Below are 21,831 nucleotides of genomic sequence, written 5' to 3'. Positions count from 1 at the left end.
CATCAGATATATCGGAGCGGCCAAGGTGTTCATAATATCTGAACACGCACTCTAACGCCTTGACAATAGAGCCGTGTTCTGATCTTTGTGAGCACCCTGGCCGCTCCGGTATAATCTGATGGCGACTGTACGTCCAAAATACGAGTTTTGTATTGTATTGTATTTATTGATTGAATTTCACATATACACGTGACCTAACCTACTCTAGAAATCTCTAGATCAATCCATATTAGTCAGCACACTACATCGGGGCAAATTTATTGTCTGAAAAAGGTAGACTTAATTGCCTAGGGGCTTCACTTTTATTAGATCGTATTTTTGCAACTTATATAACTTAATTAACTAACTGCACCTGACTTATTACTAGCTATTAGGTCGGATTGATTAGTACTCTGGAGATATTTGGGATATTTTTCAAGGATTGTATTTTGATTCCGAAATTGATGGTAGTTTTTATCTAAAGAAACGACCTGTCAAGATTTGTAAAGAAATGAGGTTGTTATATTTTGAAAAATTACCAAATATATTACAGCTACCTATACTACAAAACGTAATTCAAGACCAAAAAAAGTAAACAATGTTGCCACTTTTTAGTAGCGCATCTTGTATTTATGTAAAAATAATAAAATAAAAGTACTTTTTTAAAATAGAAGGAGTAAAATTACGAATAAATAATTTATCTTAGCGTGATTATTTATCAAAAGGAATTAACTGTTTTACAAACAAATTATTGCAGTGGCAACGTTGTCTTACTTTTTTTGGTCTTGAATTACGTTTTGCAGTTTACTTCGATTTAATGTTTTGCCTCTGAAACAGTTTAATGGCGGTGCACATCACAAGTAGCACTAGAAACATATTTATCAAACACGGTAGCGTTTACCTAACTATATTACAAATAGTCTGATTTTTTTTTGGTTAATTACTTCATAATCTAAACCTACCTTTGGGTGTGAAACTTGGCCATCTTTGATTTTCAAATTCAAAATTCGTAAGAAATCCTAAACTTGTCAGTTTTAATAAAATGCTACTTTATTTTCAGATTAACGAACCACCCGTATATGGAATCTCTTCACCAGAAATGACTGATTTCGCCGGACCTGGAGTTATTTTGACGTAAGTTTGACAGGCGTAAGAATATCAAAAAATCCCAATACCGCTTACAAACAAAGTGAACAGATTAAAGTAAAGAAATAAGGTATAAGGTAAGGGGTAAGGTAAGGTAAGGTGGGGTAAGACTATCACTTTTATGAAATCCTCAAACTGTTTGTCTTACCTTGAGCAAAATAAACTATGTCAGTCGTACCCCACCTTATCTTAGATTTTAAAAATGACTTAGGAAAAGTGGCTTTTTCTTGCATAAGTACATATTTAATTGACTGAAATGAAAACAAAAGCACTTCACTAAACAAACACCCGTGGGTGTACCAAAACATCGAAGTCACGTTCCAACTAAATTGAATTAATTGCGTATAAATAGAAATGATTTAAAGTTTTGAATTCATACAAATTTTGGTTAAACTTTATTTCTGAACTGAATGAATCAGTTCAGAAAGTGAGGGTGAGTTCAGTGAATGAATATTGTTGCTTTAATTCGTGTAAACACATTTTAATTTGTGCATATAATATTATTTAATTTTATGGACTGAGTTTATTTTTGTGTTGGTAATTAGGTACCTAACAAAAGAACATTTTATAGAGTTCCATACCCAACTAGATTATTTTAACCCGATGAATCCACATTTTAAGCCTCAATTAGCTAATAAATTGTTTGTCCTAATTGGTAATTTTGACGTCTGTATTAAGAAAGGTAAACAAAAGTTAACTAATTTAGAATTGTAGCGCGTTTATTAATATAAGTTTAATTTGGACCCTTCTAAAGATAAAGAATAATTTTATTTCGCTACAAGTAGGTACCTAGGTCACAGAATAAATAATAGTACTAGGTACAGAAGACTCACTCTCTAACAAAACGCGTCTGTCACGATCAGCACAGATATGGCCGCTAGGTGGCGACAGCGCCACGCGCGGCTTATGGCAAACCCCAAAATTGGGGTCGAACAGATGTACTTTTAGCTACCTGTAGCAAAGCGACGAAATCGTGGAGTGAGCCACGCCTGCCTGTACATGCGACCACACCAGTTTTGGTGTCTAGCAGTAGTGGTTGCCGCGCACCGCTACGGAACGGACGCCTGCTCGCGCTTGCGCTTGTATCTCTCGTAATAGACGCGTTTTGTTAGAGTGAACCTTCTGTACCTAGTACTATTATTTATTCTGTGTCTATAGTAACAAAAGGTAAATTCTAACATACTTATTTTTGTATTTTGTTTAGGATTGTCTTCTTCTTGGCTGTCGCCCTGACAACGAGCTCTATGTTGGCTGAACGGAACGAAGGCATCCTGGAGAGGTCTCTAGTGTCCGGAATTACAGGTAATTATTATTTAGCATTTGAAATCACACTTAGGTATCCTAGCATAGGTTACTCCAATATAACATATTCAACGGAGTCACGCCGTTTTGTCGCCTAAATAGTGTTTATTTTTTTAATAATCATCATATCAGCCTTTTATCGCTCACGGCTGAGCATAGGCCTCTCTTACTGTACCCCACTTAACCCGGTCCCGAGCCAATCTCATCCAGAAGTGACCCGCAATCTTCCGAATGTCGTCCACCCAACGCGCCAACGGACGCGGTAGTTTTATAAGTTTATAAAAATGCATAATACCTCTATACTTCGTTTTTTTAGGGTTCCGTACCCAAAGGGTAAAACGGGACCCTATTACTAAGACTTCGCTGTCCGTCCGTCCGTCCGTCCGTCCGTCCGTCTGTCACCAGGCTGTATCTCACGAACCGTGATAGCTAGACAGTTGAAATTTTCACAGATGATGTATTTCTGTTGCCGCTATAACAACAAATACTAAAAATAGAATAAAATAAAGATTTAAATGTGGCTCCCATACAACAAACGTGATTTTTGACCAAAGTTAAGCAACGTCGGGAGTGGTCAGTACTTGGATGGGTGATCGTTTTTATTTTTGCTTTTTTTGATTTTTTTTTGCATTACGGTACGGAACCCTTCGTGCACGAGTCCGACTCGCACTTGCCCGGTTTTTTAGCATTAGAAATTAGGTAAACAATCTTGATGTGTCTTTTAATTGAAAAACACATTTTAAAAATAAGTTACGGCAAATATGTAACAATTATGAATCTAATACGATCATTTATATTCTTCTGCTTTCATAAGTAATAGTTATTGATTTTTAAAAAGCGTTTTTCAAATAAAAGACTTGCCAAGATTCCTTACCTTCTTTCAAGTTCTTTCTAATGCTAAAAAAAACGAACTAGGTATGTTAGTCTGTAAGGTATTTGTAATTATGGGCCTTGTTGCCTGATTTAAAATGTTAAATATATAAATAAATAAAATAATATTTATTTATTTCAACTTTTTTTTAATTAATTATTATTATTTAATTTATATAAAATAATTCCTCGATAGTAGATGTCATCTTTCTGGCGTCGTTCCGTCTTTTTGGGTCGCGGGTTCAAACCCTGGCTCGTACCATTGAGTTTTTCGGAACTTATGTACGAAATATCATTTGAAATTTACCACTAGCTTTTCGGCGAAGGAAACATCGTGACGAAACCTGCATACATCTGCGAAGAAACTTAAATGTGTATGTGAAGTCCGCAATCCGCATTGGGCTAGCGTGGGGACTATAGCCCAAGCCCTCTCGCGCATGAGAGGAGGCCTGTGCCCAACAATGGGACATGTATAGGCTGAAATTATTTACACCAAACTTATTATTTAGATTCCAAAATTGTATTCATAAACATGCAAAATAGGGCGATGAAATATTGGTCTCTACTGCTTGCTATATAAATATCCGGGAGACCGAACTTTGCTTGCAAAACATATATAAACTCAAGAAACCAGTCAACCAATATATTTATTACTTACCTACTGATTTTTTTTGTCAAAATCAAGGTATCGTCTTGGGTCGTCCCATTCGTTTTTCGTCAAGTTCTTAAATTAGTCCTATTCTGCTTTCGTCACTCATTCCACATTGAAAGCCACCGACGATTGTGACGGATGTAAAATGGGTGACGAAAGCAGAAGACTTATTTAAGAACTTGACGAAAAACGAATGGGACGACCCAAGACGATACCAAAATCAACGTTAAACTATACCAAAGTGCTACTAGATACTAAACCAAGTAGAAAAGTAATAAATATTGGTTGGTTTCACGAAAAATATAGGTACATTTCATTGACGTCCAACTCGATTTCCATAAATTTTTCCTTACTTGTTCTTTCTCGCGTCCCTAAAATAGCGTTGTGATTGAATAAAAATAGTATTAGGAAACTACGCTCCTGTTTCCACTTATGCGTCACCAAATATACTCAAGAGCTGAGAAAATAGGGCAGTTTGTATTTTTTCGTTTTGTGACCCTTATATATAAATTTTTCGCAAGACCTTATTGTAGATAAATTCACCACACCAGCTCGGAAAGGCTTACTTTGCACTTCAAAAACTGATAGCAAAGTTGCATTTTATTCACATGTGAGGCAAAGTAATCAAATGCAAATTCTGAGTTGTTTTCCTATGTTTGCTGGTAGAATTGACTTTTAAATGATGATTTTGGAAGAGAAATATTTAATAACATTCATTTGCATTTGATTTGGTTTGATTTTGTTTGATATTTTACATTTAATATTTGCTTCGGGTTGGTGTGGTGAAAAATGTTGTGTTTCACTCGGAGGCAAATATTGTTTAACCTTCGTGCTTTGAGACCCTCGCAACGCTCAAGATTCCATTTTTCGAACCACTCGCTACGCTCGTGGTTCAATTTTGGAATCTTTCGCTTGCTCGGGTATCAATATTAGCACGAGCGGTTAAACAATAACTTTGCCCCCTTGTAAAACAAATAACTATTAGTACCTACTTGTTGATGTTAGTCAAATACAGGCTGTTTATTTATTTACCTGCAATAATTTACGGGCATCGTGTCAAAACAAAGCGATATAGAATAAGTAGGTCATACTGAGCAACTTTTACTATGGGACCAATCCCGAAATCGCGAAAAAAAATTACTCTCCCATAGAAAATAGCAAGGTCAGACAGCCAAAATGGAAACAGCCAATTTTTTTTCGCGATTTCGGGGTTGGTTCCATAGTAAAAGATGCTCAGTATGACCCTGTAAATTATTGCAGGTGACTAAAAAACACCCTGTATAAACATGTGTCAAATCTATTGATGATCGTTTGTCCTTGACAATAATTTTAATTTAAGTGTTTGTTATAAAGATACATAATTTAGGACATCTCCACTGAAAAGTGTGCCATTTACTTTTGTTCGTAAATCCATCAACTTTTGGGTTCAGAATCACAAGGACTATTAATATAAAAAGAAAATGTAATGTGTCCCTAAAAATGTCAGTTTTGTAACGCTTTTTCACATACATTTTGTATCGACCGTTACAAAACTGACACCCAAAATTTGTATGAAAAACGAGGCACTTTTTTTTTGTTTCATTCAATAGCACTCGTGATTCTGAGTCTAAATAAACCAGAAGTTGATGGTTTTGTTTTTCGAAAAAAAGTAAATTGTACCATTTCTTCTGAAATCCCCCTTTAACAAAGATTTACAACATTATATCAATAAGGTTAATGGGTCCACAACATTAATTTCAATAAACACGTAATGAAAATACATTTGTTTACATAAACACGTTATATTTAACGCCATTTGTAAACATTAAGACATTGCCATTCTCCCATTGTGTAAAATATACGACTCCTTACATAGTTCAGAAGCTTTTAAAGAAAAAACAATGATTTATCTACCTCTATTGCCCACCTGAAATCTAGCGCATTACAATTTACAACCTTATCGGGCAAAGCTTAGAAGCCAAAATGGCATAAACATTCAGCGAATTTAAGTCATTTTCTAGAGTAGAAAGTAGAAATTATCGGGGGCATAGTTTTGTTCGAAGTTGTTGGAAGTAGTCGCTTGGAAAAGCGAATTTGTGGGAAGTTTCATGTATCTTCGGAGAAAAATGGAGGTATACAACGGTTCTACTCGTATTAATGTTTTTGGTGAATTCTGGCCGGTAGAAATATAACTTCTAACTCAAAATGATTATTTTGTGAAACAGGATATTATATCAATTCCACTATTGTAACTAAATAAAAAAAAAACCGGCCAAGTGCGAGTAGGACTCGCGTTTCTAGGTGCCTAATACCGCGTACACCGAGTACCACAATATTACCATTGAAATTTGAACTCTATCCACAGGCACGGAGATCCTATTCTCGCACGTGTGCATCCAGATGTTCATGATGATGACCCAGGCCGCCGTGGTACTGTTCATTGGCTTCGTGTTCTTCGACCTCACCAACAACGGGCCCCTCGGCTGGATCATTTTGTTGACGGTGCTTAATGGCTTCTGCGGAATGACTTTCGGTAAGTGCAACCCTGAACTCACGACTTTACCTCTATTTCGTCCTTATTCACCTCTATTTCGACCTACCTCACCTATATTTCGTCCTACGTCACCTCTATTTCGTCTTACTTCACCTCTATTTCGTCCTACTTCACCTCTATTTTGTCCTACTTCACCTCTATTTCGTCCTACTTCACCTCTATTTAATCCTACTACCGTCCTGGCCGTTTGGGTCAGTCTTAGAACTTGGTCTACGGTTACGCCATGCGCTGACAGCGTCACTTTTTACAGAAATGTTTTATTTATTTATATATTTTCGTCAAACTGAATATTCCTATATACAACAACGTCGAGATTAGTGCAATGTTACAGATATAATCATAATCATCATAATTTATTGATCATAAATTTACATGTCAATACATTTTATGTAGTTACAATATGTAACTACATAAAATTAAATTTCATCACATAATAAAATTTTAATCCACAGGTTCAACTTAATAATTATGTACCTTTATCGTTTCAAATACCATGGCATTGGAATTAATGTCTGACTGCCGTATACGAACTTCAAGATATTCACAAGAGACGACACGTACTAGATTCATTCTAGATCGTTATAGTTTAGATATCAACTAGTTCTCTTTTGCAGCAATTCGGGCAACCAATGTCACTTTTACGTTAGATAAAGTAAGATATCTATTAGATGTGAATTGGATCTCTAAAGTCATATCCTGCGGAAATCGTTTATCTCCAGAATTGCGCAAATGTCAAATTTGACAGGTTAGATCTTAAAGATGTCTATTTCAAAATTCGAATCGGGCCCTGATTTTTTGTTTAGAGATTCCAGAATTCGTTTCTTTCGGAATTTTACTATAGAAATTTAACCGACGTTGTCTGGTTTTTACACGACTGCCCAAACAAAAAGAGTGTATTGTTTTCAGGGTTCATGTTTGTATGTGAGTTTCTTTATTCCACCATAACTTCTGAATGCCTTAACCGATTTAGATAAATGATATATCATTAGAATCCTTACGTCATCCCAACTAACATAGGCTATGTGACGTCATAATAAAAACAATATGGCGGACATAATACATGATATTGCGTGATGTTTAGAAAAAAAAATCTTGCAAACCTATCGAGTGGGGCCTCAAAATGAAGAGCTTTGAAAGACGATTTAAAATATATATGCAACATATGCGTTCAAGTCTTATTTTGGTAGAATAAGGATTCACAAAATGTGCTAAGAAAAATATATCCTTCTATCTTATTTAATGGGCTATCAAATGAAAGGGTTTTTACCGCTGATCATAAAAATATATATAAATCATATGGTATACCTAAGGTAAATACAGGAACTAAACACAAACATGTTCTTAATCGCGCTATTGAAATCTAACGTGTGAACTTCTATTTAAGCGATGAGCTTCGAATAATTTCTGGCTTATTTAATTCTTATATTTCTTGTGAATAAAATTATCCTTGCCTACTAAACCTAATTAACCCGCCTGCGAAAAAAATTGGTTTTGTTTTAACACGTGCGTAGGTAGGTACCTACCAACTTCGATCATTTCTTCTTAAGTTTAGTAAGTACTAAACTAATTTTCATAATAGGGATACTGCAATGGTTCTGCCGAATATGCAAGAGTGATAGCGAAATTTCGATTTTCTTATTTCGCGGTAGAGCCCGAGATTGTGATGGATTGTAGTAGTGGCGCACCCTACGCAGAGTTTCGCGTAATATTCCCTATTGTAAGAAGTATATATGTGACAATGTTTATACATATTATGTCTCTTCCTTCCTTCTCGAATCCTTCGAACCTTCCTTTATTCATTCCTAACCTAACTAGTAGTAGTAGACATTTGTCTAAATTTAAAAGCCGAAATGTGAGCTCCGCGTGGGGTCCAAGGGCCAGAGCGCGCGCTTTTCGCAACTTTCCCCTAAATAATATCTTAATTGTGAAGGCCAAAGACCAAGCTGCAAAAGTGTTGTCCCGGAATCAGGACAATTTCCACTTCGATAGCTAAAATTCGGGAGCAAACGAAAAAGCTTTCCAACATAGCATTTAATGACAACTCGTAAAACAAAAGGTAAAAAACAAAAATACCTTAAAAACATAGACAAAATCTATAAAAAGTATAAATAACATATAAAAACTCAGATTAGTTCTCGACAAGTGTTGTGTTCAAACACAGACCAATAGAACAAGTGTCTAGATGCGCAGGCCAAAGTCCGAGCTGGGGTAGGGTCAAAGGCCATGCAGGATCGTCTGACAGGTGGAACTCACCTACTACAATTTCCCCTAGTATAGCTGCAATCTCCCCTTTTATAGTAATAAAAAAGCCAATGGTCCGAATCGTCCGAGAAAGGCGCGTCTTTAGTATTCAAACAACAACAACATACCATAATATAGACAATAATACAAGTATCAGCAATTTAAACCACAAAAAATAATACAAGTATCTAAATACGAAGGCCGAAGGCCACGAACCTCGCGTAGGGCTGAATGCCCGAAGCGTCCGAGAGAAGCGTACCTTTAGTATATAAACACAGAACAATGCAATGTTACAAGTGTCTAATGTGAAGCCCGTAGACCGAACTCCGCGTAAAGCCGAAGGTCCGGAGCGTAGTATCTTAATTGGGAAGGCGCGATTCCACGCGACGCCGAAGACTTTAGTACTCGTGGAACTCGGTCAGACGTTTGAAGAAATTGCACCCGTGGGCCTTACGCAGAGCTCGGTCTTCAGTCTACGTATTTTGACACATGTACAATGGTTCTGTGTTTCACCGCTAACGTCCCGCAGCATGGCTTTCAGCCTCGCGTAGAAGCGTGCTTCTCTTGAACGTTTTGGGCGTTCGGCCCTACGCAAAGCTCGGACCTCAGCATCTAGTCTGTCGGGGCTACCTACCTATATAATATTCGCCAGTTCATCATTTGTAAGTAGGTAGTAATTACTGCCACATAAAGATGTTAGCGTCGCGTAGACTGAATAATGAAATGCAATCTGACGCATATAATTGTTGTTCGATTTGTTGCTAGCAATGTGCTATTTAGCCTAGAGCCATGTGCGTCCTGCTAAAAGTCGCATCGAAGGTAATTGAGTCAATAACTTTTTTAGTGGGACAAGTTATGAGTCTTTACTGTGGTCCTTCAAACCCTCATGGACATGTCAAAAACTTCTACTTCTTTTTAAGAAGCTATATGGGAAAATGTCAAGTGTCCCATATCGTGAACACATCCACATATTATCCACAGATAAGACGGCGTATTCCGGAACGGTGAGTTTTAAAAGGTCCCAGTCCCAAGAGCTAATAACCACATAAAGAGAACTTTGTGGACAAACTTAATGTCCGGGTAATCTTTATAAATAATAGTTTTAGTTCGTTTTGTCACTAAAATGTGTAAAATAAAATAAATTAATGAAAAAATTAAAAACACGACTGCTGAATTTTAAAGCGAACTGAAAAGCTAAAAATAATGTTTATATGCTAGTTACATAAGGGGTCATGCACATTTATGACCGTGACTGTAGGTAGGTACGTGTGCATTTAGTTTCGATTGCAGTCGGGGGACCTTTTGAATGAAATAATGCAGTAGGTAAATGAAGGTCCCCCGACTGTAATTGAAATTAAATGCACACGTACCTACCTACAGTCACGGTCATAAATGTGCATGACCCCTTATGTAACTAGCATATTAACATTATTTTTAGCTTTTCAGTTCGCTTTAAAATTCAGCAGTCGTGTTTTTAATTTTTTCATTAATTTATTTTATTTGCGAATGTCGATTGATTCAATGAGTCTGTTTTATATCACGGCGTTGGGAAACAAGTATACGCCCACCATGGTTGTTGTAGCCTATGGACGCCTGCGACTCCAGGCGGACTAGCTAAGATGACAATCGATGATAGAAAACGTCAATAGAAACTTAAATAACGTATGGAAATAGTCATGTGACCTTTCGTAACATCTGTCATCAAGAAGATACATTTTTTCTTTACTTTTGTCGATGTAACATTGTAATCTTGGCTAGGCCCCCTTATATCATGTGCGTTGTCGACCCCTTAGAAACCGGTTCTTCAAAGATCCTGCCACCGTAATACGTGGTAATATAAAAGAGTAGAAAATAAATATAAAATGGCAATGATACTTTCGAATAGACCCATTCAGAATGGAAGATATATGTTCTCGTTTACGATCGTAATTCTAGAAGATATTGCAATAATACACCCTGAAAGCCTGCTATTGCAAGTCTTGATGGGCTGCAGTACTATAATGCATTTTCCTTTTGATATAAACGGAATTCTAACAAGAAAATTCTTTTGACACCTACAATTAAGCTATATCTCGGCTCTGCAGCGAGGAAAAACTTTAAAACGAGATATGAAGCACAGATAAACCTTATGTAAGCTGCATCACCTTAACCTTTCATATGGGGCATTATCTATGAAAAGGGACCTTATTGTCGATGGCGCTTACGCCGCACAGCGTCGCGCATTATTGTATTTCTATCAGAGCATCGTTAATAATGGCGAAAGCGCCATCAACTATAAGGTCCCTTTTCATAGATAACGTCACATATGAGGTCGTAAAAATCATGGGTTTAGTACGACGAAAAGTGGTACTTACTAAAAGTCAATATCGATAAAATTATGACTTATGAACCACATTACCGTTATGTATTAATATTAATATAACCGTGCTTTGCATCAAATTGTACTGAATTATTATTTGATTTAATTGAAATAGAGCTTGTACACTCAGGAAATTAAAAAGAAAAAACCGGGCAAGTGCGAGTCGGACTCGCGCACGAAGGGTTCCGTACCATAATGCAAAAAACAAAAACAAAAAAAAAAGCAAAAAAAAAACGGTCACCCATCCAAGTACTGACCAGTCCCGACGTTGCTTAACTTTGGTCAAAAATCACGTTTGTTGTATGGGAGCCCCATTTAAATCTTTATTTTATTCTGTTTTTAGTATTTGTTGTTATAGCGGCAACAGAAATAGTAGAAATACATCATCTGTGAAAATTTCAACTGTCTAGCTATCACGGTTCGTGAGATACAGCCTGGTGACAGACGGACGGACGGACGGACAGCGAAGTCTTAGTAATAGGGTCCCGTTTTACCCTTTGGGTACGGAACCCTAATAAAAAATATGCCGTGTGATACTTGCGACGGAAGATTTGACGATCCCGCGGGTTTTAAGGTTTTTCCTCAATAACTCCGAAAGTATCCTTCTAATTAAAATCAAGCTAGTCAAATCCTTCGGCTATATCACTAGCTATTTTATACTAAAACTATACTGCTATGGCATGCAGGGTAACGGTATACAATTGAAAATAAGTGAAAATTAGACATGTTTTTGTCATTTTCTTCTATCAAGACAACTTTAACTTTGCAACGTTTTTCTAAAAGTTTGCCTTTGGAAATATAGTCTAGTTTCCGCGTAATTTTTTTTAATGCATTTGCCATTCAATTAAAGGTGTAAAAGTTCAAAATAAAAACTGCAATTTTGCGGGAGCCTACTCTCAATCATTTTCAAAATAACTACGGCTAGTCGCAATAAAAATAAATTAAATGCTGGGTTTGCAAATAGGTTATAAAAATAATTAGAGTATTTATCAAAGACAATAAAGACATTTGTTTATTATAAATATTATGATAAGAAATTGCTTGCCGTCGATATCGATAACACTGAAGTCGATATTTAATTTTTAATCACAACACTACTTTTTTGCTCCAGAAAAAACAATGTTAAGATTATTAAATGTGCGCCATCTTCTTTTAATCCGCTCGAAAGCGTACCTATCATTGCTACCTCGGTCTCCTCAATTTTTTTCCTCCTATTTTTGCCGCCGGCTTACGCTACGTCTTACGTAGGCGAACAACGCGCGAACGCGGCGCGGCGCGGCGCGGCGCGGCGCGGCGAAAGCGGCCGCCGCCGCGCCGCGCCGCGCCGCGCCGCCTGACATTCGCGTGCAAATCGCGCCGCACCGCGTTCGCAACGAGATCGCTTACGTAGGACACTTCTATGGGCATCAAAGGATTGATTTCGCCGCGCCGCGCCGCGCCGCGTTCGCGCGTTGTTCGCCTACGTAAGACGTAGCGTTACCCGGTCTTTAAGGTACCGTACCCAAAGGATAAAAACGGGACCGTATTACTAAGACTCCACTCTCCGGCCGTCAGTCTGTCTGTCACCAGGCCCGGCACTCATGAACCGTGATAGCTAGACAGTTGAAATTTTCACAGATGATGTATTTCTGTTGCCGCTATAACAAGAAATACTGAAAACAAAATAAATATTGAAGGGGGGCTCCCATACCACAAACGTGATTTATTGCCATTTTTTGCGTTATCACATTCATTGCCACTAAGTGCTACGGGTTACGCTTGTAGCGCGTAGCATATGTTAGAAAGGGATAGCATGATTCGACCCTGAACCGTTGTCAAACTTCGGTTTTGTAGGAAGTTTCCTTTCTGTACGGTAGTACTATTATTTATTCTGTGGTTATGGTACGGAACACCTCGTACATGAGTCCGACTCGCGCTTACCCGGTTTTTTCCATAATCAAGGCCTCTTTCCGCTTGAAAAGCTGTACTTTACTTTTATATAAAACAGCAGTAAGCGTATAGAAAATACGCGTCGCTTACGTCGTTTTTGCAAAGACTTAAATTTTGTGAAAATATAAGATGCTGAAGTGATGCTCAGAAAATAGTGTTTTGTTTTTCTTTTATAAGATGTTTAAAAGGACAGACGTTTTTGATGAAAATCTGAAGTAACAAAGGAAGGACTAATAACCTAATTAATTTAGGTACAGTCGCTATCAGATATATCGTAGCGGGCGAGGTACTCAATTATTTCAGAGCAGCATAACTTTTCAATAAATTCGTCGTAGTTATGGTCAATAACATCAGATCATGCAATTTAATGCAAAAATGTTGATAAACTGAAATAAATGTCATAAATTAAGAAAACAAAAAGGAAAAAAGAGGAAAAGAAAGAAGATGTACTCGTAATAATAAAACGCTGATACACCAACAGATGGTTTGCCCTAATGATGTCCGTTATAATTATGTCGAGGGTTTTTAATTTGAAATTATAATTATACCTACAGTATTTTCCTCGCATTAATATAATGAATAAGGTTATATTTCACGTAGGCTGAAGAAAATGTTCCGGATTAATTGTTAGAAGCTTAGAAAGTCTTCGGGATGGACAAGATTCTACTTAGTTTTCGAAGTGCCGAACCCCCTGAGGACACAGACCGAACAAATCGGATCAACTTCAAGTTCAAGTATGATTTTAATCTCGTAATACTCGTAAAACCCGGCGTACTTGTACAAGTACAAATTCATTTCGAGTTTGAACTCTTATAGAAATACTTATAAGAAAGTTCCAAATTCAAAAGCGCAAACATTGGCCTGGGTCTTACGAGTTTACAAAAGCATTTTCTGTAGCTAAAATTTTCTTATTATAAAATCATAAGTCTATCCCATACATTCGTCCTTATAAAAATATAAATTAATTTAGATTATGAATGAGAAACTCAATTCGTCCATTATTATGAAAAATCCTCGCTACTAATTGCCATTAAGGCTATTGACAAATTTCAGATAAGTAGTCCAATAATTCAATTTATCGGACGTGTCGAACCTATAAGTTTAATGAATCCATCATTGAAGTTATTTAAATACAGGATGACCAAAAATACGCTGACAAAAAAAAAACTAATGTTTTTCTTACACGTCTTTTACAAAATATTTCTTTTTGTCGATTAATTAACGAAACAATGAACATGCAATTATGTTCCTAATAAAAATGATTTATATGCCATCGAACTCAATAATTATTATTATTATTACGAGCCCATTGTGTCCCACTGCTGGGCAAAGGCCTCCCCCCTCTTCTTCCATTCTTCCCGATTTTGAGCTGCATCTGGCTAGTCTCTCAAAAAGGAGTCTAAGTTATCCCGCCATCGCTGACGAGGTCTGCCGCATCTCCGGTTCGACTCATGGGGCACCCACTCCGTGGTTATCTTGGCCCATAAGTCATTCGGCATGCGGCAGACATGACCAGCCCAGTCCCACTTTAACTTGGCCGCTTTTCGAGCTACATCTATTATTTGAGTTTTAGAGCGCAGCGTGGTGTTCCGGATGCGATCCCTTAGTTTCACACCTAATATGCTGCGCTCCATAGCTCTCTGACAAACCCCGAGTTTGGACTTCTGAGCTTCCGTCAAAGACCAAGTTTGAGCACCATAGCTGAGGACTGGAATTATACACATGTCCATGAGCCTACGTTTGAGAGACAGAGGTAGATCTCCCTTCATGAGGTATTTCATGGACCAATAGCTCTTCCAGGCGTTCTCGGTCCGTCTGTCGACCTCTTTTTCTTGTCGCGCCTGGAAAGAGACTATTTGGCCCAAATAAAGGTATTCATGGACATATGCAATGTGTTCTCCGTTTACCTCAATCCTACGTTGTATACCGTTAGTCATGACTTTGGTCTTTGACATATTCATCTTCAGTCCAACCTCGAGGCTTGCATTGCTAAGGTCTTCTAGCATATGATGTAGCTCGGATGCCGTTGAGGAAAAAAGGACAAAGAACTCAAAAATTAGGAATTATAAAAAGGACTGTGGACGAGTGTAGAACATTTAGTCCACCTATTTTAGTATCTGATGTGTCATTTCAGTCAGCGTGGGGACTATAGCCCAAACCCTCTCGTGCCTGCCTTTGCCCAGCAGTGGGACGTATATAGGCTAAATTATCTTTCTTCTCTTTATTTATTCTTGTATGGTGATCGAAATTTTCCGTTTCCAAAATGAAAGTTTTCTTAAATTGCTGTGAAATTTTCTTAAAAAAATCCGTAATAATTTCCAACACTGAAAATTTTCCGCAACTTGTACACTACTTCAATTTGAAGTAGGAAGAGTTCTAAAGAGAGGATTATTAAAATTCGTTATGTGTTTATTAATTTGCATTTCCTTCAATTTCACGGGCCTATAAAACCCGAAAATAGGCTTGCGTGGGGATATAGATCCAACACGAAGAGGCCCCTTGGAGAGCTTTAATGTCATGTGGAATCATTTGCATTATTGTTACAGGTTTCTTCGTGTCCTGTCTCTGCGACACCGAGAGAACCGCCACGTTCATCGCATTAGGATCATTCCTGCCCATGATGTTGCTATGCGGCATCGTCTGGCCTATTGAAGGTAAATCATCAATTAATCTATTCAACAAAATCAACAAATCAACACGAGCTATTATACTTAGTAACTTTTATTAATTAATTACAGTGAGACGCCTCATTCTGTTCTCGTATGTTTCTTTTCTTTTAATGAATGTATTAATTATACAGGATATTGACTCTTGGAGACCTTATACATCTCTAAGGATAACTTGATAAACTATATAATCTTATAGTTCTGACACCTAGAGACATTTACACCTCTAAATATTATAGATTTTTTTTGTGTGTTTTTTTATCTGTATTTTGTATGTAATTCGACATTAAGAGACCATATACATCTCTTAGTAATACGTTAGATTGAATTGTTAGTTTTATTTTATAAAATTGTTGATGTTATTATTTTTGCTTTTATGTAAATTCAATGTTGACGTGTAAAAGTGCCCTTGTGGCCTATTTGCTGAATAAATGTTGATGTTTGATGTTTGATGTTTGAATCATGATTATTACTATCCATTAATACTGAGAGAACTGCCACGTTCATCGCTCTAGGATCATTCCTGCCCATGATGTTGCTATGTGGCATCGTCTGGCCTATTGAAGGTAAACCATCAATATTAATCATGATTACTACTATCCATTAATACTGAGAGAACTGCCACGTTGATCGCTCTAGGATTATTCCTGCCCATGATGTTGCTATGCGGCATCGTCTGGCCTATTGAAGGTAAACCATCAATATTAATCATGATTATTACTATCCATTAATACTGAGAGAACTGCCACGTTGATCGCTCTAGGATCATTCCTGCCCATGATGTTGCTATACGGCATCGTCTGGCCTATTGAAGGTAAACCATCAATATAAATCATCATTATTACCATTAATTGATACCACCACGTTCATCGCTTTAGGCTGATTTAAGTGTCACGCGGACCGTCCGTGCGGATTGCTCCGCTTAGCCAAATTGTATGAGAAAGCTGACCGTCCGCGCGGACCCGTCATCTTTACTCTGTAACGCTCCCTGAACTTAATACATATTGGTCCGGTGCGGAGCGATCCGCACGGACGGTTTGCGTGACACTAAAACCAGCCTTAGGGTCATTCCTACCCATGATGTTGCTATACGGCATCGTCTGGCCTATTGAAGGTAAACCATCATTATTAATCATCATTATTATCATCCATTGATACTGAGAGAACCGCCACGTTCATCGCTTACCAAATATCGCCTTTCTCGTATTAAAATTAGGTTGAGTGAGCCACTGTGCCCTTTTTCTACCGAGCCACTGTTTCCTCCTTGACTCTACTTACCTAAAGAAACTGCGCAAAACACTTAACTTTTTAACAATGCTTAGCTTTTTAAATCACGTACGGTCTATCTCCACTCAATTGAATGTTTTCCTCTCTTTTTAGTGCATCTAAGTGCATCCATTTGTGAACTGTTGATTACTTCACACAATTTTCTTCAACGCATAGGGAATAAAATGTTTCAAACTAAAGTTTAAAGGAAAATCAACTTAAGTAGTGCGTAATAAAGCTTAAATTGCTATGTGGATGTGTTTTTATATCTTGTGTACTTCTAGTTTTGTTCGATTGGCAACAATTTTTCACTATTTCTTGCTTTAAGAGGATTACAAAGTTGAGTGAATACAGTTTAGCTCTATTTATTAGTGTGGGTGTGGATAAAATGTGTAAGCTAGGTGATAAAGTATAATGTTTAGTTTGGCACATGAATATGAGCACATGGGCATAAAAGTAAACGCAATTAAAATTTATGAGAACAATAGTATGTATATATTATTTGGCAAATTGATTTATGACTTGAGCAATCTAAGAAATACTAAAATTTGTTCCTTACCTGAAAATTGAAAAAAAAATTGCGAAAAAATAACGGTTCATATATTTCAAGTTGGCACAATCTTAAATCCCATACGAGACTATAAAGTGTGGTTGCACTAACCAGTCTAACCACACACTGATGTATTTACCTAACATGATTCCTCCCAATTCACCAGTTTTCTCATGCAAACACAACAGCTAAACCAATACTATAATGGAATAGACAGACTAACAGGCCTATTCAAACGCACCTGATACCAGAATGACATCTAAATCTGATTTAAATTTTCACGATTCTTACACATTATCACACATGATAAAACCAAGTCTATTTATCTTGTATGTTCGCGATAAACTCAAAAACTACTAAACGGATTTTCTTGCGGTTTTGACATACCAATAGAGTGATTCTTGAGGAAGGTTTAGGTGTATAATTTGTTAACCCGTGCGAAGCCGGGGCGGGTCGCTAATTAAATTATAAAAAGGGACTCTCTCGGTCTTCTCCGAGACTACAAGGACGCCGTCCTCGAAACGTCGGAGGTAAATCGTAAAACTTAATTGTAATTATTTTATAGTTTAATAATGTGACATCTACTGACGTCATTCTGTTATCTTGCTTACTTTTCCGTACATGTATTGACGCGGGCGAAAAGCTCGATAACTATCGACCGATCGCTTAACACATTCAGCGCCAAGAACCCGACTGTCGGGTAAACTGTTCGTAGCGACTACGCGCTCCATACGGCAAAGACGTGGCTACGCGCTACGAGCGTAACCCGTAGCACTTATTGGCAATGAATGTGTTAAATGAGTCCTCGCCTGCGCAGTACGGGGGCGACGGGGAAGGACGACTAAGGGTGGCGGGGAAGGTGCGGGCGGCAGGCGCACAGCGCCCGCACACAATAACATGATTTATCATTCTGATATCAGTGTGCGTTCGAATTGACGTGTAAATCTAAACGGAGGCCAATCCACGAAGTGCTGGAAGCAGCCAGCAATCTGTTACATTGGCTCAACGCTATGCCGATATTTGTTAATTGGTTAGATTAGTTTTAGGAAAGAGAGTTTGAAACAGAGGCGGATTGTCAAAGTAAATTACGAGTATGTAGTGACAATGAATTTACTGCCATTTTTCGACAGATGCTTAAAATTTTCAGAACGCCATTTGACTTTGAGCCTTATTCTTTCACAGATAATTATGTGTTAAATTTGTAAATAAATATGAAAAAGTGTCGCCCTCTACTCAAGACTAGGCCAATTGTTTCCATTTTTTCGAGCGATGGCGATATCTTTGGCCTATTCTCTTTGCGTAGCGTGGTATAGCGAGTGTGAATAATTATGTGGAGATAACTAACTCGTGACTGACTTTACTGGCTCGTGACTGACTTTACTGGCTTATGCACAATTAAAGTACAATTACATCAGAATAAAAGAATAAAAATAATTTTGGGATCGAACAAAACAAAAGAAATCCAACTCCGTTCCAATTGGAAATAGTTTAAATTACATTGAAGTAATTTGTACTTCAGATAGTACAGTGGGCTTTATGAAGATATTAATGGTTCTTCTTTGTCCACAGCTCTCCACGAGTGCCTCCAATGGATCAGCTACGTGCTCCCTCTTACCAAGTCCACGGAATCCCTCCGTTCCATGCTGCAGCGTGGTTGGACCATTAACATGCCTATGGTCTATAACGGCTTCCTTTCCACCGGCATATGGATTGCCCTGTACTTGATAGGCAGTATTCTTTTGATTAAGTTTAAGAAGGGTTAGTTATTTGTTAGGTTTTTTATATTTATTTTATTTATCACGGACAGTTTAACTACTAGATCAGGGGTCAAACTTTTTTATTTGAAGGCCATATTGCGCCTCAGAAAATTTGGCTCGGGCCACCGTCGTTTTTTGCGCCGGAGGAGGGTGTCTGGTTGCTGCTGTTAGGAACAGTTCCACTCTCAATGAATGCTGAACCCCGCGGACCAGATTGTGAACGCGTCGCGGCCCGGATTTGGCTCGCGGGCCGGGGTTTTGGAGAATATTATGGATAGATTCGTGTGTCACTTTTTAACAATGCGATTGAAAGAGACAGAGGGCCTAACGTCGAACCACGTTCGAGGTGTTGCCTGTCACACTTACGTACGAATTTACAAGTGCGACAGAGAGGCAATACGTCGAACGCGGTTTGCGGTAGGCCCTCAGAGACTGCCAGCATCACGCTATCACGTAAACAAATATGGCCATCGTAGGTATCGCTCGAGCCGAAATACTTTTCGAATAAAAAAAAATAGGTATGTGATGAACTCAATACTTAATGTGATGCGGAGTCTAGTAAATATATAGTCTGTGTTATTTATTGACATTGTACTTAGCTATTTTGGTTATATGCCATTATATTTCAAATAAATCCGTCCTCGTAATAATTTTATGTTTGTATTTTGTGTATATTTTCTCTTTCTACAATAATTAGTTATTTTTTTTGTTTTGACACAATAAAAATAGCTTTAAGAATATCGTAGAATAAGTAGTTGTTTTTAATATCAAGGGCAATACGCTTTAATAACTGAATCAAACAAATAATAATAAATAATAGAATAGACTGAATGAAACTATTATCATGACTATTCATGACAATTATAATGACAATATTGTCAAAAACTAATGGTGATTATGTGAAATAATTTGGACAGTCTTGGTGGGGTCACTACGATGCCCCTATATTTTAAAAGTTAGTTTAAGGTGTTTTATTTTCAAAGAAATCAATCGTACAAATATAACGTAATTTCGTAAAAAAAGTGTCACTAAGTGCCATTTTTTGTAAACAGTACCTAAATGCAAAAAAATATTTATTAAATTTATAAAATCCGGCCAGTTGGCATTTGTAACATCACATTTCAATCTGTTTTATGTTTACTAATTTAAATATCTGACATTTATAATTTATGAAATATTTGTTTTATTTTTTATTTTGTGTATGTAGCTCGCACAGCCGCAAGTTATATTTTAAAACTAAATTTAAAACGTCAACCATATTTTAATTCTTACGCAATAATTTTCAAATAGATTTTCCAACATCACATGCGGTTGTTTCAGAAAAAAAGCATTTTCTCGTAAGGTCGAGGGAGTTTTGTGTTAAATTCAAAAGTTTTTTAAATTTCTGATTTAGATTACCTATTCATTAGAAGTAGTTGAAGCTTCGAATTGAATTTGTACTCTCAAAAGTACGCTGGGACTTACGAGGAAAATTTATATTTTCCTATAAATCACAAGGATGAAGGTGGAAGGTGTCACTGTAAATAGGACTTTATTGGTTTGATAATGGGTGTTATTTTAGAGTACAATAGAATTATAATGGCTCAATTAGATATTGTTGGCATTGTGATAGTAAAGTTAAGGTTTTGTAAATAAAAGTGGTTTAGAAATCAAACTTGTGTTTTATTATTTATTTTTTATTATAAATTTTTTAATTTTAATTATTTCATCATCATCATCTCAGCCATAAGACGTCCACTGCTGAACATAGGCCTCCCCCTTTTTTGGGGGGTGAATGCCATAATCGCCACGCTTGGCAGGCGGGTTGGCGATCGCAGTCGAGTACACCGAATTTGAGGGACGCTGCTGCCCGTCCACCGGTGGTCTTGGACGTGGTTTAAGGACATACCCGGGTCCTGGACGTAGTTTAAGGACATACCCGGGTCCAATAAATTTAATTATTTACTATTCATTTATAGATCGTGTCATACACGAGCACGGGTGCCTTGGTTCGTATTGTCATGCCATTAAAGGTCAGATTTGTAAAATTCGCGCGTCATCGTGAGTGACACTATGTATAAATCCTACAATATATACAGAATGTATTCTGGTTAATACCTACTGCGACGGTTAAAAATGTAGCTTAATACTTCACAAAATGAGGATTTGGTCAGGTAAACAATTTTTTTCTGGGATTCTACGGGGCAACGGGAATAATACAGTAATTTTATACATTTCGCGTTTGCGTCAAATCCGGTAGTTCTGATTTTTTGCAGACTTATTTATGATGTTGGCCCAATTAATAATCCAAGTTTGTGACCTTGAGCGCCGAACGCAACTTTGTCAACAATCGAAAAACCTACGAAAATTTCGGTTTTTGTTTAGTTTTGGGCGATTCTAACCCCAAAGGACTAGTTTTTGATAGTACTGTAAAGGTTTGCAACCTTTACAGCCTTAAGCGCAAAATTATTAAAAGAGCAATCTAAGAAGGTGTTTCCATTGCCCATGGTGTCCTCCTGCTAGGTCGCCCTCTTTACAGTACCTTCCTTAGACGTTTTTAAAGAAGGCTAAATTTGCTACAATACGAGATTAGAACTGTCTC

At 37.3% G+C, this 21,831-nt stretch overlaps 1 protein-coding gene across 1 annotated transcript in view; it reads left to right on the top strand.

Annotated features, from left to right (window-relative positions):
• LOC134675262 (ABC transporter G family member 20) overlaps positions 1-20,904 on the top strand; it is a 121,463-nt gene extending 100,559 nt beyond the window's left edge. The window contains exons 14-18 of the mRNA XM_063533482.1: positions 1,040-1,113; positions 2,330-2,427; positions 6,294-6,461; positions 15,558-15,665; positions 19,063-20,904. Coding sequence (XP_063389552.1) covers positions 1,040-1,113; positions 2,330-2,427; positions 6,294-6,461; positions 15,558-15,665; positions 19,063-19,256 — 642 coding nt within the window. The 3' untranslated portion in view covers positions 19,257-20,904. The remainder of the gene's footprint in view (positions 1-1,039; positions 1,114-2,329; positions 2,428-6,293; positions 6,462-15,557; positions 15,666-19,062) is intronic.
• Positions 20,905-21,831: the final 927 nt, after the last annotated feature.

Source organism: Cydia fagiglandana, chromosome 21 (genome assembly GCF_963556715.1).
Source record: "Cydia fagiglandana chromosome 21, ilCydFagi1.1, whole genome shotgun sequence".
NCBI lineage: Eukaryota > Metazoa > Arthropoda > Insecta > Lepidoptera > Tortricidae > Cydia > Cydia fagiglandana.
This window is presented reverse-complemented; position numbering and strand designations above follow the sequence as displayed.